This window comes from Micropterus dolomieu, linkage group LG15 (assembly GCF_021292245.1).
Source record: "Micropterus dolomieu isolate WLL.071019.BEF.003 ecotype Adirondacks linkage group LG15, ASM2129224v1, whole genome shotgun sequence".
In the NCBI taxonomy this organism is placed as follows: domain Eukaryota; kingdom Metazoa; phylum Chordata; class Actinopteri; order Centrarchiformes; family Centrarchidae; genus Micropterus; species Micropterus dolomieu.
The window spans coordinates 3,903,822-3,928,986 of NC_060164.1; the positions used below are offsets into that span (position 1 = coordinate 3,903,822).

General features: G+C 41.6%; 1 protein-coding gene across 1 annotated transcript in view; it reads left to right on the plus strand.

Moving 5' to 3' along the window:
- The window catches only part of ltbp1 (latent transforming growth factor beta binding protein 1), a 108,442-nt gene that overhangs the window by 17,855 nt on the left and 65,422 nt on the right, over positions 1 to 25,165 (plus strand). Inside the window, exons 3-4 of the mRNA XM_046071385.1 lie at positions 6,709 to 7,042; positions 23,224 to 23,363. Coding sequence (XP_045927341.1) covers positions 6,709 to 7,042; positions 23,224 to 23,363 — 474 coding nt within the window. The remainder of the gene's footprint in view (positions 1 to 6,708; positions 7,043 to 23,223; positions 23,364 to 25,165) is intronic.

Here is a 25,165-nt window from a genome sequence, read left to right on the forward strand (position 1 = left end):
TATCAGTCAACTATTAGTGCAGTTTAAATTAAACTGTAAACTTTGTAATCACCACCACAGAAGCCCTGTCTCTCAATTCATCTTAATGGACAATGGGAAAAAAGTGAAAATGATGTTGTGCGCTTTTCTGCTCTGAGTTCAGCGTTCACAGCGCTCCTGCAAAAACATGAGGCGCCATGGGTGTATTAGCAGCACTCAAAACGCCTAGAGAAAACAATTGGAAACTTACTGCAAAAAACGCGCACTGTCTGATCAGGCCTTTACTTTGTTAAAGGTCTGTTTATGATTAACAGCTACCTCTAATGTTTATGGTCATGTACTTTTTTAAATTTTGTAGATAAGGGAGGAAAATTGCAATTTTTATGACCACATTCCAATTTAAATTCTATTACATTCAGTCCAGTGAAGTTACAACAACTTCTGGTTTCATGGGGAAGCAACTTTGACGCCACGCCGTGGTGGACACACCATTACCTGAAAACTCACAAGCTTCACAACATAGCATCATCAATGTCTTAAAGCTCTTCTGAGACTGTTTTGAAGTAGGTGTGTCCAATATGTTAGGAGTAGTACACAACAGCGTAAAACTTGTCACTTTAGGTTGCCAATGGTATGACATTGACTGTTTGTTGGCATATGGATGTGTTTAGGGAGGGACTCTCATCCTACATGTACATTTTTTAAAGATGTGAGCATGTACATTGCGATTCATTTGAGAGAAGAAATAATAATAATTCCTTCAGTTTCAATAAGGTCCTTGCATGTTTTATGCTGGGGCCCTACTAATGTGACAGTGTGAAAATGTCATGTTGTCTAAAAAAATGCTCTGTTGTCTTGTACCTTGTCTCTGTTAGTGATGCACCTGTTATTTTGCCTATTATCGCCTGAATCTGTAGTTCCCCATAGCTTTTTTACTGTTTCACTCTCACCGTTCTCAAAACATTGTTTTCGGCCGTAGGAGATAGCTGTTTAAAGGGGCTATATGTAAGTTTTTCAATGAAATTAATCAAATTTTCATTGCCTTATTGTCAATGGGCTCAAAACTCATTTAGAAATGAAGCACACGCCTGTTTTGAGACACTAATTCTGCTTTTAATGTGGGGACACCGGGTCGGATTCAGCCCTGTGCGCGCTCCCGAGCCTCTCTCGTACTACAGCGACAACACGGCAGCTAATGACATGCAGTCCACTACTAACACCTTAAAACAACTGTCTCACAGCAAAACACAGGCTCCACGTAAGGATACAAAACAACAATAAAGGTTTATGTGCTGAAGCCCATCAGACCAAACAGGTTCAGATGATGCTGAGTAAGAACAAAGTGAGCATTAGTAAAGCTGGAGAAACACAGAAAGTCACATTAGCTAACGCCGAACAGTTGCTAATGTTATCCGGTGCAAAGTTATATCACTTTCTATATCACTTCACCAACTAATGCGACCCATGTTATTATCTTGTGTACCACTGTTGATTTAGCCTGCAAGAAAGGATTTAACAGTAAAAAGCAAATGTGGAACGATTTGTTTACTTACGTTAGCCTATAGTGATGCAGCCAGCTAACGCTACAGTTGCTTGGACCTGCTGCTATTTGCTTTGTAACGTTCAGTTTAGGTTTATTGTGGTTTTACTAATACTTAGGTACACAGCTTCTCCACCTGTAATTTCACGGCGACAACAACCCAGAGGAACAGTACCAAAAAGTTACTTAATGCTGTGTTAAAGTGTGACACAATCTCATTATAATATTCAGGCCAGCTCACTACTTTCTTTATCATCCAATACATTTAGCTGTGCTGACATTGCTGAGCCTCCGGTGAAAGATACACAGATAGTAAAAATAGTTACTGAAAGCAGCAGGCGAGCTAACGCTGTAGCATGTCGGCTAAATGCAGTAAATGTACCGTGATCATGTAACGAGCATGGATTAGTTCAACATCAAGCTGAAAACTATAACTGTAACGTTGCAGTAGGAGTTTACCTGAGTTTCCAGCATGTTGTGTGAAGCTGCCTCCCTGTCTGTCTAGCCGCTGTTACTCTGCCTTTTTGATAAATGACGGGGCCGGTGTTGATCTGCCTCTGAGATGGGAACATTGAAGTAACAGAGCCTGAACATGTCTGAGTGAAAAGCCACAGCCTTCATGCCAGTGTTTCCGCGTTTATGTTTCGGATTATGCTTGCTCATTAGTTCAAGCGAGCACGCGTACGGGCACACGCTTAAAATGCGCCGCCAGTGGCTCCATAATACCCCTTTAAGAGAGAGAAAATGTCTGAAAAGCCCACTGTACACTACCTGCTCAGTAACAAATAGCAGACAAACACATTTAGAGAATAGCTAGTGCACATAATAAAAACATCATATCATCATGATATTTCCCTCATTATTGGTAGGCACCAAGAAAATCTATTTTGTTTAGACTTACTGTTCAAAAGTTACAGGTGTAACGTAAAGTTTATTGCTATAGCACTATTAGGCCAAATTTCACCAAATTCAACACTGCACTTCTTTGGGTCCTCAGCAATACGCCTGCCATGTAAAGTCTATAGGATAAATGGTGCTAGAGAAAATCGCAGGACAGAGACTCCTTACTTTGCAGTTAGATGAATTCGAACCATATAGAATTTTTTCTTTTTAATGCTTTTAATACCACTGCAATTTACTTTTTTTAATTTGATGCGTACCTCATTGCTTACCTTCTTTCCCTCCATCCTATCTATCTGGCTTCATTATGACTTTCTCATTCAGTGTGTAGCTTCTTCCAGAGGTTCTTCAAATAAAGGGGATGGTCTGTCTGATGGCTGTCACAGGTTGTAATTCAATTTTAACACTGACCAGAACTTTTACCTAAAACAATAAAAATCTAATCTCACAGTGTATACAGTATTATTGGGTACATTTTCCCTTTTTAATTGTTAATTGTAATAAGATGTCAGAGTTGTAATGGCCATCTTGAATGTTTTAGCAACAACATGTCATCCTGTTTGACTGAATGTGATGTGAACATGCATGTGGAGCTCTTCTGCTGTGTGTATGCACATTGCAGTGGTGCACCTAAGGCTGATGTGTTATAGTAGCAGATGGTTATGTAGAAGGCTAATAAAGGCTCTGAAATTATCCCCTTCAGTGATAAATGACTGAAAATTGCTGCCAGCTGAGATGACATCACACATATGGCATATAGAATGTGATGGTATGTCAGAAATGTTACAGTTTGTATGTGTGTAAACAGACAATTGTGTTTTACCAACCTTACTATATAAGGTTTGTGCTAAAATGTTGTTGGATTTGCTTGGTTCAGACCGTAGGGAAAAAAATGGTTTCATGTTCACATTGACTTTTTACAAATGAACCAAGAGTTGTAAGAAAAAGGTAGGCCTGAATAATTTGCCAATGCTAGACACATCAACAACATCATAACTGAAACCTAATTGAAATGTCTACACCAACACTGCTGCAACTATAACTTTATCACTCCTTATCCTGTCTTAAAGTCTGTCGAAGCACCAGTTTTAGTATCCTTACCTCTGCCACCTCTGCTATATAAGTCTGCACTTAAGTTGCATAAGTGAATGTCAACTTTAGCTTCTGATGAATCCACAGCAATAATATGATTGGCAGAAAAGTTAAATGGGAGATCACCAACGTTCACTAGCTGGCTTTCATTTACACTAGACAACTATCCAGCTACCTGCTAGCTACCTTACTGAAATTGATATGAGGTGATTAGCTACATCATTTATTTAGATAAAGACCCACCACTCTCTTAAGCATGTGTTCCACTAAATAATGACCAAATCTCACACTTTTGGCTTCAAACGTCTGCTCTCAGACACTATGTCACACTGACTAAACAAATGTTTAGTCAGTGCTTTTTTAACCCAAATGCTTTTCACACTATGTCACACTGACTAAACAAATGTTTAGTCAGTGCTTTTTTAACCCAAATGCTTTTCTACACATATTGCAGGTTTTTGTAGTGAAGTCACTGGGAGCAAAACTGCTGTACTCAGAATGAGTCCAGGACCATCAAAGCTGTCACTACCAATGGTTCACAAAAAATAATATACAGTAGATGAGTGGATAAATAGTATCAAATCTCAGCTTGGGGAAAGAAGCAGCTCTGCATTCTGCATGTGCGACAGCAGATACTTCTGTATCTCTTGCCAGGGGGCAGCAGGGTGAACAAGCTGTTGCTTTGTGGGTACTGTCTTTTAGTATCCTTTGGACTCTGCAGGATCTGCAGACGGGTACCAATGATCTTGATTGAAGTTAATGAGTGGTTTTAGTCAGACAGTTTTTATTTTATTGCGAGGTGTTTTTTTTTTGGGGGGGGGGTCATCACCTCAAATTCATTTAAAAAGGGTCGCTCTACCCAAATTACTAATAAATGAAGAAATAAAATACTATAGATATAAAATACTCATGCTTATCCCTAGTGGCCATTTTGATAGTCACATTCAATATAAGATATCTCTCTGAAATGACATTTAGGAAATTAAACAGCATCATCTCTTTCCAGAAACAGTGTCATTATTACACAATGCCTATAGTTTTCATTGGAACAACTTTCTATTGAAGAAATAGTCGCTAAAACAGGGTTAGGGTTATTTGGAAACCACCTCCCTCAAGGGACAAGGGACCCCTCTCCACACAAGCCCACATTTAACCCCTGATTAGAAAGGGGGCCGCTAGGGTCCACGTGACGAAAAATTGTCGCCAACTTCAACGGTATGCCAACTACGCTACCAGGGCACCAACCAATCTACTGCGCATATGTGGAACGAGTCCGCCAAGCTGATTCCAGAAAGTAGTATAAACAGAAGTAGTCCGCATCCGAGGTGTCTGCGGCTGTCGGCACTGGAGTATATTTGAGGCTTTACGGACACAAATGTCTCTTTTCTACTGCATGGTACCAGCTCGACTCGCCTCGACTCTAGGGCTGAAATGATTTATCGATCATTATTAATTATTATTAATAATATTATTATCAATTCAATAAATTCGATTACTAAACAGCATCAACACAAATTCTTAGCATCGACGCTTCGTTTAATCCATATAACTATAGAGCGCACTGTTTGGCACGGACAATTATTACTGTCGCACATCGCGCTTACGCTGTGATTGAGTTAAGACGACATGATTATGATGGAGCTGTTTGCAAAGTGGCGGAGGAGAGAGAAAATAGCGAGGGACGAAGAAGAAAGTGTCCAAAGTATGGGATTATTTCAAGCTAAAAGAAAACAACAACTCTGTTATGTCACAGTCCGTCCACCTTAAAAAACGAAACTTATGTCGCCTACCAACAGCACAACAGAAGTGCTTCATATACGATTACTCGACGAATCAATTTAATAATCTGTAGAATTCTCGATTACTAAAATCATCGTTAGCTGCAGCCCTACTCGACTGTACTCGCCTTTTTTGGTTTTCCATAGGGGGAAAGTTGTACGTGTACCTGCTACTTTTCTTCGTCCAAACCTCTGTTTAGCTTCCAAGCGAGCTGAGTTAAGCTGAGGCGATACTAAAATGTGACGTGAAAACACTGCAGCCTCCTGATTGGTCAGAGAGAATCGTCCCTTATCACTGCATCATCATTGCGTGCGCACAATGGGGACAATAAATGTATTGCAACAGAAGGATATTAAAGTAATACAGTATATTACTATTTTATAGGGGACGATTCACAATGACTGCATTGCTGCAATACATGTATTGTGAATTGTCCCCTATCAAACATGCCACTCTCATGTGGGCATCACTCAGCTTTTAAATATTTCAGAATATCTGGCTCCGCCCACATTACCATGAAATTTACAACCAACTTGCATCTTGCATCTGCCGACGTTGTTTCTAATTTGTTGAAGTGATGAGCTCTTGTGAGTGCTTGTGAGTGTGTCTCCGTGTGGGGGAAACGCTGAGCGCTCGCTGATACACTGACAGAGAGGACAGATGCAGCCTGTTAACACCCCAAAATAGCAGCATAGTTTTTCTGTTAGTTTGTCTTAAGTGCTGTGGGCTAAAACGCTTAGAATGCAAGGGCAACTTCTGATTTTTTTAAATTGCATCAACATTTTGGCAGATTCCATAATATTCCGCGTTTTAAAGTTAACTGTCTTTTTATTGTCAAATTCTGCGATTCCGTCCCGGGTTTCTGCAGCTTTTGGGGAGGGGGGAGCCCCCCCAAAACAATGGTAGTGTTATCTCTGCAGAGGTTGGGGCCTAGGCTACTTTGTGGCTTTTATGTCTAACTTGAGGAACTGCCAAAATACATGGAGTAGGATACAAAGACAACACATCTCTGTAACCCACTTCAAGCTGTCTTCCTGGTGTCTGGTCTGCACCAGTTCATTTAATGCTTTCATACAAGCCTAAATGAACTGAGTCAAATGACAATGCAACAGTTTATTTAAAATTCTAGATTTTAAACAGTAATGATATATGATTGTAAATTCCTGTTACAGAAGTGTGATTGAAGCTTTTTCCCTTACTTTTAGCCTCTAACTTTATATTTGCTATGCATTAAATTAATGATGTGCAATGCATTATCAATCACGAAAAGTCAAGTTTATCATACTCTTGCTTCTGTTTCCCTATGTTTTTGTATGCATGACCTCTTACTGTTATCACTCATTTTCATTGTCCATCTGTCTCTCCTTTCTCTTTCTTTTCTTCTTCTCTCTCTGCTCTGTCTGTGTTTCCTGTTGTAGCCAATTGCATCCCTCAATGCCAGAATGGAGGAATGTGCCTCAGGCCTCAGCTCTGTGTCTGCAAGCCTGGCTCAAATGGGAAGGTATGTGAACAGAAGACTGTGCCCACACATCCCTTCCCAGCACTGCCTGGGAATGGACCCACCAATGGACACACTAATGGTCCCACTAATGGACACAATGGGGTACCCCAGCGGCCTATACCACAGCAAGTGCTTCCCAATGGGCATGCCTCTGCCCCCCCTCCATCTAGCAACATGGCCCAGATGAAACTAACTGTCAAGCCGGCCCAGCTTGTACGACCACATTACATCCAACAGCACATCCAGCAGCAGTAAGTACCACGCTTTGATTCAACCTTTATTTGTGCAGGAAAAGCTGTGTTCCATGCTGTCTTCACATTCATATAGTTTTGCTAATTGACTCTGGGAGGAGGTTATTAGCACCCTACCACGACTGATAACCCTCTAACAACTCCATTGGTGCAGTTGGAGTGTATAGTGTCTTGCTCAAGGGCATGGCATGGTAGAGTGATACATTACCTTTTAGAACACAAGATGACGAAACTGGGTTAATTAACCACAGCTACAAAAAGATAACACATAAACATAAATGACAGATCTCTCATATCCTAAAACCAAAAATGAATGAAGCCCCACATTTTTTTTCTTAAATTCATCAGTAAAACAGCATGAGAGAAAAACATATGTGCAGACCACTGATTTGTTCTTACCCATGGGGCAATCTTTATAAGTTAACACGTACACCACAGGTGTGGAACAGAGCATACAAATGGTCTGATTTAAAAATTGTAGCCCAAAATCATTTGCCAGCTGTCAGGGCATTTCCCTTCACAAAAACATATGTAGAAGTTGCACTCTGAACAGACAGCTGCATATTAGAGTATTTCACGGGCCTAAACAAGACACGCATCTGGCCCGTACCCATGCCTGTCAGAGCCAACCCGACCAAACCTGCCTGGTAGTGCCGGAGACCTGAACCCAACCCAAGACTTTATTTTTGTTGTTTCTTGTTCAAAGACAAAGTTAAATGCTTGCCTTAGAAAGGCTTTCTCAATAGACTGCTTTTACTTGCTGAAAAGCCATAAGACTAGTGGCAATACACATGTTACAGTTAACTACCAGCATGATAACAAAAGTGAGTAAACCCCAAAGTCCAAATTGGGCCCAAGTAGCCATTTTCCCTTCCCGGTGTCATGTGACTTGTTAGTGTTATAAGGTCTCAGGTGTGAATGGGGAGCAGGTGTGTTCAGTCCCTCATACTGGTCACTGGAAGTTCATATGGCACTTCATGGCAAAGAACTCTCTGAGGATCTGAAAAAAAGAATGGTTGCTCTTCATAAAGATGGCCTAGGCTATTAGAAGATTGCGAAGACCCTGAAACTGAACTGCAGCACGGTGGCCAAGACCATACAGCGATTCAACAGGACACACCAAAGAAATTGAGTGCACATGCTCAGCATCACATCCAGGGGTTGTCTTTGGGAAAGTAGTGCTGCCAGCATTGCTACAGAGGTTGAATTGGTGGGGGTCAGCCTGTTAGTAATCAGACCATACGCAGCACACTGCATCAGATTGGTCTGCATGGCTGTGAGAAAGTCCAAATTGGGCCCAAAGTGTCAATATTTTGTGTGGCCACAAAATATTGACACTTTGGGTCCAATTTGGACATTCTCACTTAGGGGTGTCCTCACTTCTGTTGCCAGCAGTTTAGACATTAATGGCTGTGTGATGTGTTATTTTGAGGGGACAGCAAATTTACAGTGTTATACAAGCTGTACACTCACTACTTTGCATTGTAGCAAAAGGTCATTTCTTTAGTGTTGTCACATGAAAAGATATAATCAAATATTAACAAATATGTGAGGGGTGTACTCACTTTTGTGAGATACCCAAACCCTATATGAAATATATTGTGATTTTGTGTTTTAGGTGGCTCAAATTTGATAACCTTAGCTTGCTGGCTTAAGATTATCCGTTACAAAGTACTGTTGGATGGCACATAACCTCACCGGTTAACACATATTATGATCCCGTGTACCGCTATATTAACATAGTGTTGACAGTACAAATGAAATGTGCAACGATTTGTTTCTACGAGCCAATAGTGATGCAAGGCCAGTTCAGCCAGCTAGATTTATTGTGCAATCTGAAACCTCACCGCTAGAGGCCATTGAAAACTACACATGGTCCCTTTTTACTTAATTCTTCATTTAGTGCATCTTTCAGTGTATAACTATTGGCTAAGGACATACCTTGTTTACAGTAAAATGAAATACCAAATGTAACAGCAACTGGTAATTTAGCACTAACAAATGTTTATCATGAATTTCCATGTAACCCAACAATTGGCATTTTAACGTTGACAAATTAATTCTTTTTCATAGTTTTTAACTGTTTCTGTGACATCCTTTTTAATGTTTCCATACATTTAATATTTACAACCACATGAATTTGGATAGAATTATCACTACTAACGTGCAAGAGATGCAAGAATAGTGACGACAACATTGGTGGAATACACTCAACCTCCTCATTGACAAGAAACTTTGGGAAACTATTAACAATGTCCTGACCCTTGAGCAACTTTGAGACACAGTGGAAAAGAAATTGTAGAGAATAGGGGAAGAAAGAACAAACCATGACACAGTTCTATGAAGATCCCTTCAAGTTCTAAAATATTTCTTTATGAGGTAAAAAAGTGGAAAGAACAACAAAGAAAGAACTGGAGGATTAGTTGTAGACACAAGGCAGCACGAACATCTGAAAATACTATCAGACATCCTTCCAATTGACCCTCCAGAACATTGCATTGAGATTGGGCCACCAATATGGAAAACAAAGTCCATCGGCAGCATAAAGTGCATAAGAATGCTTCAGATGACCTGAGGTTTTTCTGGAGGCCCACGAGAACTGCATGGTGTAGGGCAGGTGGGGTCCTTATTCCAAAGGAGAAGTATGCAGTGAACATCAGCCAGTTCTGACCAGTCTCCCTGCTAAATGTGGTAAAATGTTTTTCGGTATCATAGTGCAAAGGAGGGCTAAATATCTGTGAAGAAACATAATGCAGGAATAATGGGGCTTTCTGGTTGCTTAGAGCATTCTAGCACGATCTGACACCTGATCCAATCGGCGAAGGTGGAGAAAAGGGACCTTCACATAGTCTATCTGGACCAATGCAAGTCCTGTGGTCTGCCTTCAGCTTCTTCCACATACCGGACACCATCACAGCCCTGGTTAAATCCGACCTGAAGGTTTTACCACCTCCTGAATGTACCAGCTCTTGTCAGTGCCTGGAAGTAGGTGTAAGTGGTGTGATGCACTCTCAACCCACTCAATGCACCAGGAAACTGGAGGAGAACATTAGCTGGGCCTGTATCAAGATGAAACCACCCAAGTGACACATCATCTCGATTATCAAGGGAGTGCTCCCTGACCATAAATTCTTCATCAGAGATGACCCAATCCAAACAGTATCCAAGCAGCCCGTCAAAAGCCTTCGAAGACATATGATGCAAGCTTGAAGGACAAAGACCAGGTGCAACAACTGCGGAAGAAGTCCAGCAGTGCCTCCTGTTTGGGCTTCTACCCCAGGTGCTGTGGCCCCTCACAGTCAGGTCCCGATCTCAACAGTAGGAGTTCCACTGTGCTTTACAACTATAGGCCTCTATGGAGATGATGTCCTCAAGCTGCCCCTCACCGTTGGTGAGCAACACCGTGCTGACCTTAGCATCTGGGCGCAAATGGAGACCCGCCAAAGTAGTGGAGCAGCAGCTCTCATGGGGACACTGTGGGACATGTTCAGCAAGGAAGAGGAGGTCTAATAACGAGTTGCTAACGAGTTCCTCCAACAAGGAGGAAGATCAGCTAGAAAGATGTGTGGACCAGGGAAGTGACGTGACTAAGCTTTATCCAATCCAATTCAATCCAACTTTATTTATAAAGCACATTTAAAAACAACCAGCTTGACCAAAGTGCTGTACATTGACATTAATAAATAAACAAATGCAACACCAAAAAACAGCAACGTACAGATCTCATCCCGAATTAAAAGCCAAGGAGTATTTTAAAAACTAGAAGCCTGGGGGCTATTGTGACATGAAGAGGCAATTCATTCCACAGTCTCAGGGCTGCAACCGAGAAAGCTCGACCCCCACTGTTCTTGAGCCGTGTTTTAGGGGCAAGAACTGACTGCGGACCTTAATGACCATGCTGCTTTCATAGATCAGCGATAGAGGCTGGAGCTAGTCAATGAAGGGCTTTAAAAACACACAATAAAATCTTAAATTCAGTCCTAAAATGATCTGGGAGCCAGTGAAGAGAGGCAAGAACCGGGCTGATGTGATGTCCATGTGATCTGAATCCCATCAGGGCTACATATGACATCCTTCCACACCAGTTAATCTTGGCTAGGTGAACATCCCAGGTATGCCCTTTGTTTAATGCCAGCCTCCCTCAAACAGATTATCACAGGGTGTAAAATCAGCCTCACTCTGCTTATTGGAAGATGATGGTTGACATCGGCCAACAACTCATATCTCCTCCAGAGACAGCATTCACTGTTGAGCTCTCCAAAAGCGTTTTAGGCTCATCAACAAAATGTTAAGGAAGGAGGGTGCCCACTTGAAAACTCCTCTGTTTCAACTGTCCATATCACTTTGATATTGTGTTCAGCATCAATCAGCAAGAAGAATTTCTTGTATCTGCTTTTACAAAGGATATTATATTATCCTAGGTTTTTCAAATCTATATTAGACAAGAATCAAAATGGCAGACCTGAGTTGAGGTATTGGAATTGGGATCAGGAGATAAAAAGTTGGATCCCTAATAACGATGACCTACTTTAGTTTAAAATTATTAACTTGTTGTTTGACAGGGAGCAATAAGCAAAGATGTAGCACAGACAAATCATGTTGTTTTCTAGCTGCCTGGTAGCAAATGTTCTGAGGCCTGTACGGTTATGCGGCCTTGGCTTTGGGAACCACTGCCTAAAAGGACTTAAGTGTCCTGAGGAGTATCCAGCATCCATGAACATCCACATGTGTGTTTGCATATTTTCTTATCTCTTTTTTTTTTTAAACCTGCCCCGCCCAGCAGCCTGGTATAGAGAATGAGGAGCTGGATACCATATTGTGCCAGACAAATTTTACTTTAACAAGAGAGTATTAATATACTCCTTTGTCTCTTATTATTTATTTAAACTTAGACATGGGGATGGGGGATACAAACACCACACAAACAGACAGCTCAGAGAAAGGACAACAACTGCAAGAGAACGGGGAGGGGGGCTTGGGGTGGAGAAAAACAAAGAACAAAACAAACAAACAAAAACAAAGAGACAACCAGACGAACAGCTCACATAGGAAGACAACTGAGAGAAATGAAAACGAGAAACAGTCAAGCAAAATAAATAAACAACAGAGCACAGCCATGAGAGCTGGAATAATAACAATTAATTTAAATAAGTAACTGAAAGAAAAGCCTCAAGAATAATTCTACCAGGAAGAACCTTTGTTTGTGTGCGTGTCTATATGTGAGACTGTGTGTGTCTGTTTGCGTGTGGGTGAATGTGGCTGTATGTGTGTGCGCATAAGCCTGTTACAGAATGTAGTTGTTAGTGAGAGTGGGACGCCACAACTGTGCTCCAGCAACAGGCAGGCAAGAACTCCCGTAGCCAAACGGGGTGGGAGAAACAAAAAAAATTGACTCTCAGACGGGCCGCGATGCGAAAGATCCAACAAACGGCAAAAAACCGACCATCCAAATGGCAATCGACAATGCAATGCTGCCGGAACACAAAAGGCGGAACCCATGGCAGAGCGGCGCCCGGATTGACCGTGGCGCGCACACAACAGAGACCGGTACCACCGCCCACACTGCACATCCCGACAACTAACTTTATACTTAAGTTTCCAGAGGAGTCCGACAGCCGGCTGACAGAGAAACTGGGGAGCATGGATCTGAGGCCAACAAAGCAAACCAGGGACGCAAACTAGTCCCTCCAAGCCAACCAGGAAATGCCTCGCACTACTAAACTAAACACCCAGCAACCATCCAGAGAGATGAATGGACAATCGACCCACAATCCCTTCGCAGCCCTCTAAACCACTATCGGATTGACCCGCTAGGCGCCTCGAGACCTCCCCACCCCCAGTAGCCAGGGCTCCCCACGACCCCCAAAAGTGCAAAGGACCCCAGACCACCTGTCCCGGGGAGAGCTGCACTCCGCCCAATGGGAGAACAGCAGAGAGCCATGGCGGGGAGCTGCCCTCCTCCTGGGAGCGATAACGCGGCAGGACCAGGGCCGACAGTCCCCAGCACAGACGGGGACCATCCCCCCCGTGTGCAGGCAGAGTCAGTGGCCCCCGAGTCCTGTGAACCCGAGGCCAGTCCCGTCCCCAGATGGGGGCCCAGCCCCCCCCAGGCAGCCACACCCAAGCCATCCCCAACAACCATGTGACTACCGAATACCCGCACTGTGAGAGACCAGGGGGAAGCAGTGGGAGCCCCATCCCTGTCGAAGAGTGCCCCGGCAAGGAGAGGAGACAATAGCCCCCCAGCCACTCCAGACATGAGCAAAAGTCCGGCAAAAACCCCAGGCCAGGCAAGGCGGACACCAACACCACGGCAACCCTGATGCCCCCGGGCTCCAGGGGCAGGACACGAGGCCAATGCTTGTAGCAAGACCCCTCGAGCACCACAAGCACCCTAGAGCCAACGACAACCCCGCCCAGCTTAGGACGGGTCCAGTGGGGCCCAGCCCCCCCCAGAGAGCAGACCCAGAGATACCAAAGCCCTGAGCCCCAAGAAATTTAAACAAATCTCTGAGTAAACTGGCAGCCATGATATTTATTGTATTGACAAAAAATATTTATTTTGCATTATATGTTTTATTGAAGTTAATTTCAGTGTCATAAAGAGTGGCTTAACTTCCCCTGAAAATCTTGTCTTTGCTGACCTCGAGTGGTTTAATTTCCACCTTGCTGCAGTGATGGACAGGTGTACTCCAAGACCCAATGAGATCACTGTTGGATGTGGCTAAAAGTAAACAGAGATCACTTATGACCACGCTGGGTCTGACCTTTAAGAAACATTAGGATGACACCTGCCTCCCCCGTTTGCAAGTCACCACTACACTGAACAAGACCAGGGTCCTCATGTATAAAATATTGCGCAGCTTTCATACGGAAAGATGGCATACTCACAGAATTTGAAAAGTATGTAGGCACAGAAATATCCACATGTATAAAACCAGGCGTACGCCAGGTCCTGTGCGCCTTTCCTTTATACATCCCAATCAACGTGAAATTGAGCGCACATGCACGAGCCACATACCCCAACCTGGCTCCTCCCATAAATGACTATGCAAATGACCATAAATATGCCAACGTCACCTCATAAGGTCCAAATTACAATGGCCGATCCTGCTGAAAAACACTGAGGGTAACAAACAGCAACAAACGCAAAACGACAGATTGGCAGAGTGTCACAATGGCAGTCAGTGCAGCTGGCTCAGAGACTCATAATGGCTGAAATACAAAAACATGGTCTGACATAAAGTGGATGTCAAGAAAGGTGGGACAAGAGTTTTTTCTGAGGTGCTTGTGAGGTGGAAGTTATAAAGTACATATTGTTTGATGCAGCTTGTTCACAAACTTCATAGAGTTTAATAGCATTATATAATTCTAAACAAATACTTTAGGTAGAAAGTCTTTGTTAAAACACTATATAGGCTAATGTTGATCATTCAGACAGCTCCCGCTGCTAACAGCCGACTGCCAGAAACAGTGGTTATAGCCTACTGGTATTTGTACCGTGATGGCACGGTTCCGTCAGGTTGGTCTGTCTAATGCTGGACCCAGTTCAGCACACAGATCCAAGAGCACAACTCTAAGGAATCTAAATCGATGCATTAGACAGTCATCATCATTGACCAAGAAATCTTCATGGAGAGGATATTATTAAAAACTACTGACGCTCTCTTCTGCAATTATTGAATGCTATTTGATGTTATCTCAGATTTTTACAATGATGATAATTCTTTCCGTTAGCTGAGTTAAAGTCTGAAAAGGACTAAAGCTAAATTCACGTAATATCAGGGAAAGGCGAGCCTGCACCCTGCCGCCCGACGTTGTCTTGGCTTTAGGCTGGCAGGTCCACAACGTACCATGAGTGCCCGTGGTGTGGTATACACTCCGGCCCTCCCCTCTACGTTCCAGGGGGCTGATGAAACATTTAGCAGACATTGATTTGAGATTTGAGATTTGAGTTGGCAGTTGGCTCATATCATTTACAAGGTTTGCAGAGGGTCCACAAATCCTCATGATAGTTCAAGAGTTTGCGCGACGGCCCGCACATTCTCACGTCAAGTTCGTTTATATACATCCCACGTGTGCGTGAAACCAGCATACGTAACCATTTTGTGTGTAGGTAGCGTTTATACATGAGGCCCCAGTCAGGCAAACCTGAGCTGGAACACCTACGTCACAGTATACTGCTAACTACCAACATGTCATGTGTACTGTCAGTCAGAGTGCTAAAATAGTTAGAAATGGTCACACATAAACACTCAGATACTTAATTTTTGAAAAAGTATAATCAAACTACAATGCAGTCCCATGAAATAGAGCAGTGTGTGTGGGTGTGTGTGTGTGCATAAAAATTAAAGCCCTCACCTTCAACTCTCCCTGGCTCAGCTTCCCCTGTAAGAAATTAGTGTAGCTGATATTTCCTTGGTAGGACAGTTCAGTTTTGGCAACTTGTGAAATTAAGTTGATAAATGTTTGCCCTATTCCTTGCACTGTAGTCGGAGGACAAATCTTCTGTGCAAGCATTCAAGGATATCATTGATGATATTGGTTTTAAGTCCAGTAGTCTGGTAGAGGCCCAGGCTGATAAGAAGGAGCAGCAAGAGGAAGTAGAGGATGATGATGCTGGTATTAAAGAACTACAGACAATTAGAAACACATGAGAAAGTGTTATTTCAGAGCATATATATATATAAGGACATTTTTTAAGACACAGATCAGTAAATTTATTTTATTCTAAAAAAAAAAAAGCCTTAACATCCAGAAAGGTATCCAGTAAACCTGCTTCGTAGAACAGGCCACTGACGATAGTGAAAATGCCCCAATTTGTTGTTGCCAAAGACCATAAAAGGAATGTTTTTCTTGTTTTTCCTTTTAGCGATTCTGTTCGCGATTTGTGTTAGCTCCCGTGAGATCCCAATCCCAATGCATCTCTCTACCGTGTACCACTGGCCCCTAGCAGGCCCTCTCTTGCCTCTCACAAGCCTGAAGCATGCAAGTGTGTTAAGTTGAGCACATAATTTACATACTTAGCTCTGAGTGGACAGTTATTTTCTGCTGCTGCTGCTATAGCACACAAAGATGTTCATTTCCCAAGCAATGTGTTTCCATTCACAGTCCCGGTAGCTTATTGAAGTTGAATGAAAAAGCTGTTTTCAGGCACAATCTCCTTTTCGCCCATTTGTTTAAAGTATTTTTTCCAGATTTGAGTTGTAGTTAACAGCTAAGCTAACAGCTGGAAATTCAAATAAGAATGATTGGTTGTCTCCGGGTTGTTATGAGAGGACATTATTATAAGGTTGAAGCTTTCCCAACTTTCATCAATAACAAATCAGTAAATAAACTAAATTTCTATATCCTATTCGAATTTTAATGCCTTGAAATCAAAATAGATATAAATAATATATTTTATTTGATCAAACTCAATCTTAAATTCAAAATGTGGCAGCACAGCAAATATCAAATTAAACAGTTTACATAACTTTGACACTGAACTCAGAAGATATTGCGCCACAAGTAGTAAATGAAGTAGTGATGGGAAAAGTCGCTCTTTTCAAAGACTCGCGTCACCAAATATCGTTCATTAAAATGAACTAATCTTTTTTTGTGTCATTTTGTTCATTTCGTTCATTTTAACTAGGCTGGTTATTGCGGCGCTGCAGTCTTCTAGTGGGCGATTTCAAAAAAAACAGCACAGTTCTCAAACACAGAAGGCTTGCTCTAATTGACAAAGTATAATGCACAAATTCACCTCTTGATCTTCCTATATCATGGTTCTGTAAAGCCGCATGGAGCCACAACCAAATTCAAACCATGTAAAAACCACAGAAATATGTTGTCAATATTCGATTAAGCCACTACTCCGGTTATATCTGTCCATTTTCACAATCTTTCCTGAGTATACTACCAGACCAGCCACACACATATATATATATATAATTATAATTACTATCACTATATCTCTAAGGCTACTGTATGAATGAGCACTTAACGCCTGTCCATGAGTAAAATCTATATACTGTATTAACATCAGATTTACAGGGAATATATTGAAGTAATAAGCTTGACAGACTAGATAAATAAAACACACTCTTATTAAAATTTAACAAATTTAATAATAATCTCAAACACTGCAGGTAGTTCACCAGTCAGGAACTGTGAAACAACAGCACGGCTCTGTCGATAAATAAAAAGTAAAAGTTAAGTTGCGTTCTCTGGTGGACCGGATCAGCTGTTAGCTGTAAACAAACCACAGGGCTAACGCTAACATTGCTATTTAATGTCTGGGTTGGTTTGTTTTGGAGAGGAGACGACCTCTGTGGTAATTCAGCTCCCGGTAGAACCCTGTCAGGGCTCTGAAGTGGAGCGGACCCAGAACAACTCTCATCAGCTGTTGGCTGTAAACACTAGCAGGACTAAAGTTACGGTGCGGCTGTGTTTAAACTATAACTTAGCACAACATCACTGCGCTGTAATAATGTTATGCTTTATTAAATGTCACATAATTATCAAAATAGCTATATAATGTCAGTCCAGTGACTGTTACCTGACAGCAGACTAGTTCATTCCTGCTCCACAGTAGCCGAGATGTCACGTGAAAAATTAACGACTCAAACCCAGAGACCCACAGTTATGAGTCCTGAACTAATCAATTCTGTTTCCTGTGCTGACGGAGACCATGCAGCTGCTGTGTAATGAGTGAATGTGAGAGTCCAAGACTATTCACGCATGCGTGAAAATGAACGAATCATTCATTGAGACAACCCGTTCCTCCTGAGTCACATTAGGTCAAATGAACGAAATGTTCTTTGAACGACACAACACTAAAATGAAGCAGTTCATAAACAGTGACCAGTAGCAAAGTTAACAAGGAGTCAAAAGGTGGATGAAATGCTGCCAAGTTTTAAGTTTTCTCTGTGGCTGACACATTAAACCAAAGTTTCTCCAGATGTAGGTTTTCTTAGCCACAAGTAAAAATGAAAACCCTTTCAGATTTCATGGATTCTAGCAGCACCACACCAGTTCAAAAGGTCTAAACAGAGCAGTTAGTGGGGCTACAGTGAAATCACTGCACAACAAACAAACAAAGACCTCAACAAAGTGATCAAAAGTCAGACAGACAGACAGATTGGCGAAACAATGGTAGCAATGCAAGTGTTATACTGGATTGTAGTGTTGAAAAGGTGGCTAAGCCCCAAGGTGAACCTTTCAATTCCAACTCTACTCTCACAGCTATGGTGAGGAGTTTAGTCTTCTGACAGAAAGACTGAGATCGAAATGTGTTTCCTTCACAGGATGTTTGGGCTCACCCTTAGAAACATGGTCAGGAGCTCAGACGTTCAGAAGCAACTGCTGCCCTTTTGTATTGCAAAGAGTCAGTTGAGGTGGTTTGGGCATCTGCTCAGGATGTATCCTGGAGCCCTCCCTCTGGAGATTGTCTGTGCACATCCAACTGGGAGAAGACCACTGGGCAGACCGAGAACATGCAGCAGGAATTACATATTGCACATTCTGCCTTAGGAGCCCCCAGAAAGAGCCAGAGGATGTGGCTAGGAAGAGGGCCATCTGGACTTCCTTTCTTAGCCTGCTGCCACCTCAACCTGGACTCTGTTATGTCCCTGAAAGTAGATAAATAGAATGATGGATGATTACAATTTATGACATAACTGATTAGACAATGATGCTCATATTTCAGTTTTAAAACCTACCATTCAAGTTCAGGCTTGAGGCTCTGCTGAGGTTCACTGGGTTCATAACAGTACACCAGAGTATGTCAGCTCTCAAGGGGAAGAAGACTGGGAAGACTAGAGTGTAGAGGTTGGTGGTGGGTTGTGCTTGTGGTCTGACAAGTGAAGGACACCCTCACACACACACACGCACATTTATATATGTATATATATAAGCTTGATATATACACAGCTCATTCCATCAATTCTGACTCACCGATCTGTTCATGTGGAAATTAGGAAAATCTGCAAATCTACGTCCCCTCTGATATTTAAGACTAGCAGGCTGTTGTAATCATTCCTTGGACACTGTCCAAACTATCTTACATTATTCGTTAATGGCTCAGTCATTGCCAGTCCTATCCTATTATGTATGACTTCTCTCTTGCCGTCACTGTTCTCTTTTTCTCACAGCTCAGGATTGAAGCTGTTTGTTGTTGCCATATTTAGGTCCAAGCTTCCATAGACTTTCACACAATTCAGCATCACTGACTAAAATATACCCTGAAACAACCCCACAGTGTCCATGTGTGTACTCCTACACTCTAAGCTATCAGGATGTATTCTAAATCCTCTGAAGCCTAGTTCACACCACACGATTTTAAGACCAAATCGATCGGTGCTCTGCAATCGTTTTGTGTGAACTACTCAACGCTGCATCAAAACGGCTTGCCGACACGTCGCTGACGAATTGCCGACCAGCCAGATATCCAGCGTGCTAAATATCTGGAGGAGTTGGCCGATTCTACATCCACGTCCAGCCAATAATAGCAGGCACCTTTTCACTACAAAACACTTTTTACTCACCTTCAACTCTCTCTATAGAACAGACATTCCCTGCTACCCACATGTGCTAATCCAATCTTTCACCAATATTGTCTTTATAATTTTTATCTTTACAATAATAAACACACTGTTTTGTGTGTAGTTTTGCGTCATTTCCTTTGTCACTTTTCACGTTTGAATTTTTTTACAAAACGTGGTTTGCTGACCAGCTGTCTGACAGAATTGTTGTTAGCTCGTGCAGTGTGTGACCGATCAGTCACGTAGTGTGAACACCACAGCTACTTCAAGACTCCCATCACAAGCCAGAAAGTCATGTAACCTAAACTGTAGGAAAACTGTCACAGTCAGGTTTTGATAAGATGAAAGGATATTTGGAATAAATAAGGCTATAGCTCTAGTTCTGCCTTATCAGTTCTTTTTTTTAGAATCCACCGAGAGTCTGACAATGTTACAGGAGTGCCATGCTAAATCAGTGGAGATGTACGGAGCTGCTGGAGTCAGGATTTGGTTAGCCTAGCTAGCTAAGCATGAAGACTGGAGCCCTGGGGGAAACAGCTTGGCTGGCTTTGTCCTGAGGGAAAAGATGTGCCTATCAGCAGTGCTAAATTAATTAACATGTTGTATCTTGTTTTTTTGATCCGTACATAAACATAAATGTGAAAAGAGCCATTTGTGGTTGTAGGTTGAATTACGTGCTGTAACTACATATTGGTGAGAGGAGTTTGCTGGAGCAGGTAGCGGTTTTCAGACCAGAAAGCAGCTGCTTTCAGCAAGAAGAAGGTTTAAAAGAAAAACATTACAAAGCCCTTAATAAATATGGTGTATTCAGAATTCCGTGTGAAATGTTGAACAATTTCTGACTATTTCATGACTTCTGTTGTGGTCATGTAACACAAATGAACGAACCTAATCAAACTCAGGATTGACAAACTCTGACCGTCTACACTGGTGTTAAACGGTACTACAACGGTGGATACGATGTTGGTTAGCTGAGTCGGTGTTAACTTAATTGGAGTTGGTTTTTTTACAACAGCGCATGCTCCGTATTTCTCCAGAAGAATGGACGTTGATTGTGTCAGGATATGATGAATGTAAAGACACGTTAACGGCTAAATCTAATATTGTGGCGGCTGACAAAATATGTAATATGATTAAGATGTAAAGGTACAACTGCACACAAGGTCCATTGTAATAGGAAAAAACGAAGCCAGCGGAGAGGGGTAATAATCCAAGATAAAATTTTTTCCAAGATTGATCTACAAGTAAACAACTTGAATATTCTCTGACATTACAGTCACACATTTATGACATTTATACAAGGCTTCAACATCACACACACACACACACACACACACACATCTGCCGTGTAGCCTATTATGCATGCAGTGAAACGTTATATTAGACTTTCCAATCGGGTTCAGCAGTGAGGAAATACTCCTGAGTTTAGCCCACAATCACTATCATGCACCTTAGAGACTTTGCCGTGGATTGGGCGTATTCAGAAGAAAACACCAGTGATTTGTGACTTTAATTTCAGGGAATTACCGATTTTTCCGATTCTATTAAATTTGACACTTTCATGTAGAGTCTAGATTTTTTTCTCGGTTTATTAACCCCCACCCTGGCTCTGTATTTTTTGGACACGTAAAATAGTCAATCTAAACACATAGGAAAATTCAATTACAGCCTACAGATGGGCTACATCTAAGAAACTGTCCCATTAATTAATTAAGATCTCCTCTCTAAAATTACAGAGGTTGCAGGGCTCGCTGTACGAACGTAAATAACTTATTTCAGCTGCAACCGCAGTGGAACAAATCAGGATGAAACCTAAATTTATTTTATCAAGTGGTGTATTAATATCCTACTTCTAATCATTAACACTGAGTACAGATGGTGTGGAGTCCACGTACACATAACCTGCTTGGAGCAGTTTAGAGATGCAGCGTAAACTGCCATGGCAACAGACCTCGGTTAACACCTATCCACCTGTGGTAGTACGGGTTAATCAGGAAGTTACACCCGACGTCACAAAGTTACTCCTGAAGATACCTGGATAAGCCCAGCTTCGTAGTACAGGCCACTGTAGATAGTGGTAAAAACAAAACATACTCCCTTTGCCTGTCTGAATATAGATTCTACCACCACTCACCCCCTATAACACCATATGCCAGTGTGTATACACTGTACTTGCTCTTGTGTAAACATATATACACAAAAGCTTGTTTGCACATTAATGCCCACTTTGTGAACACATGAAAACATTCGCGACTGAATATTATGATAGCTTTTTACCAGAATATGTTTTTATGACTAGTAAATATATAATACTAGAAATTAATATCTTATACACACAGTAATACATATGATCACATTACAGTAAAGGCGTTCTCATGCCCTGTACATAGTTGCATAACCTAAACAGAGCTATTTAAGACATTACAGGGTCATAGCAGAGCTATTTACAAGGCTATTACTTTCTGTTTATTTATACCATGGCAGGGAGCCTATCATATGAATGGGATGAAAATATGCCTGGTTGACAAATGGCTCTTCCTCCATGTCTATCATCTCCTTTCTGTGGCCCTGCACTCTTCTTGTATCCTACATTGGACAACCCTGGGGAAGGGTTATATATATATGTGCAAAGCTACAGAATATCACTGGTCAGCCATTGTTTTAGCAGTTGGAACCTTGAATGGGTGAATGTTGACATGTAGTGTTATGTCCCGCAATGCACGAATCCAGGTGGCACAGGTAAAGACTATATATTGCAAATGCAGACAAACACACAGGAAGAGGTACTATTGGGGCGGCTGTGGCTCAAGAGGTCAAGCGGGTTGTCGGAAGTTCAGTCCCCGACTCCTCCAGGGTGTCCACAATAGTCAAGACGGCAAATTGCCCAAATTGCCCACAATGGCTGTTCTATCGGTATATGAATGTGTGTGAATATTAGTTTCCGTTCAAGTACTTTGGCTCAGTTACGAATGTGTGTAAATGGGTGAATGTGATGTAGTGTAAAAGCGCTTTGAGTGTTCAGAAGACAGGAAGGCGCTATACAAATACAGATCATTACTTTTACAAAAACGCTAGGCAGTTTACTATGGTCGGAAGATAGCTGGGTCTACAGGGAAACTAACACGGAGAAAACGCTGTCACAGGGAACAAGTAGATTCAGTCTGTAGTAAACAGGGCTGACTGTATAAAGTTATTGACCTAATTTAGAACATAAAGGATGTAAACGCAGTATATGTCTATGCAGAACGTGGGCTTTCACTGTGTATTTAATATTAGAGGATGTAAAGGGATGCATGGTGGTTCTGATTACTAACAGCTGACCAAGCACTGATGAGCACACAGATATTTTCATGCCTACTTTTATTTTTACCACCAGCCCATGCTGGAATCTGGGAACTCAAGCAGACTTACTGTTTTTGCTATGCTCATAAAAGTAATACAAAAACATATAAACCAGTCCACATACTTTTGACCATGTAGTGTAATTGGCCCGAACGTTTTCTGCCTGCAAAACATGAATGATTTTGATGTGTAAGGGTATTTGTTATGATCATTTTCTCGTGGTCATTTTCTATCAATTAAAAAAAAAAACAAAAAAAACAACTATATTATTATTTTCATTATTTTACAACTGATTATGTTCTTCTTTCCCTGCAGGATTCGGCCCATGCACCCAGGTCAGAGCCAGCAGTATGTTATAAAGCCCAAATACTACCACACACACCACACACAGACGCATGTCCAGTCCCATCCTGAGAGGCCGATCCCCCTTACAGTGGGGCACAGCCCTATCCATGGTGAGTAAGTCTCCCTACAGATCAGCTTTTTATTTTCATTTGGGTATGTTAATGATGTTCTTGAAGAGGGAACATTTCAGAAAACTGTGCTTTGGAAAAGATCTTGGAATGCATTGTACTGGCTTCCAGAGAGCCATTGGTTTCCATTTATGTCACTATGGTCAGAAAATGAACTTAAAGCTACTTGAGGTCCATCACAGTGAACATAATAAGTGCTCTTATTATTGCCAAAGCTTACTGGGCCTTAAAGATGAAACAGTTTGAAAATTTCACATCATGATTACAATGAAGTGATCACAGTCATCAGTATAGGCTGTATTGTTAAAATGTGCTGATACACACATGGAAACCATTTCACCAAGTTTCATATGGAAAACCACAAATACAATTAGCAGCACGTTTTGTTTGCATAGACAATAAAATAAAAACAGCCAATATCTTATGTAAACCATGACAGCCATATCAAAACTACTACTACTAATAAACATTAAATAGTGTATGTGTTGTGGGGGCCAGCGAAACTATAAAAAATAACAATATAGTACTACTAAAACTAATAATACCATATATCATCTCTCATGTCATTGCTATAATGGTAAACAGGGCTCTCCTACATAGGCAAATAATTATTTATATATATATATTTTGTAACCCATGCAGTAGTTATTACCTTACATATTGAATTAATCTAACACTACATGACCGTCTACAACGAGGACCTGCAACTGTGTGTTAGATACTTGTTCAGCTCACGTTTAATCATTTCTGACACGCCGACTGTAACTAGAGACACTACAGTGGAATCGCTCTTTAATGTTAGCGCTCCTCCACTGATAAACAGGGCATTAGCTTTGTGGCTAATTTAGCAACAGGCAGCGTTATCTGCTGTTGGCGATGTTAGAAAATATTTAGAAGTAATAGATAAGAGAGAAATGAAGGGACCGGCCCCTAGAACTGCCAAACTGTTTCAAAACAATCACGTCTGTCAGCAGCGTAGCCTCCAACACTAGGTTACCATAACATTAAGCACGCTGCTGAGCCTGGAGAATAGTGATGGCAAGTTCGACTCATTTGACAGACTCGAATCTTCAAATCTCGTTCATTAAAATGAACTAATCTTTTTTTGAGTCATTTGGTTCATTTGAACTAGGCTGGTTATTGCGGCGCTGCAGCCCTCTAGTGGGCGATTAAAAAACAGCGCCGTTCTCAAACACGGAAGGCTGCCTGGCTTGCTTTATTTGACAAAGTATAATGCACAAATTCACCTCTTGATCACTCTCTATCATTATATTGGGCCCAAAACCAAATTCAAACCATTTTATAAACCACAGAAATATGTTGTCTATATGTAATCACCACTATGGCTAAATCCTTCCATTGTCACAATCTTTCCTGAGTATACAATCAGACCAGCCACATAAAGGCTTATGTATATAATTATTAGTGCTCATTCATACAGCAGCCTAACGTTCCTATCCATGAGTAAAATATTAATATCAGATTTGCAGTAAATATATTGAAGTAATAAGCTTGATACACTATATGAATAAACACACTGTTATTAAAATTCAACCAATTTAATAATAATCTGGATTAAGCCACCAAGTTCTTAAAGAACTCCAGCAGAGAGAGGAACAAAGAAATAAACACATATAAGCGCAGCAGTTTGGCAGTTGTGGACGCAGAATGGGCCACATCAGGTTCAGATTCTGCAGACAGAGAAACAAACATGAACACATCGCTCTCAAACACGGCAGGTTGTTCACCAGTCACGAGCTGTGAAACCACAGCACGGCTCTGTT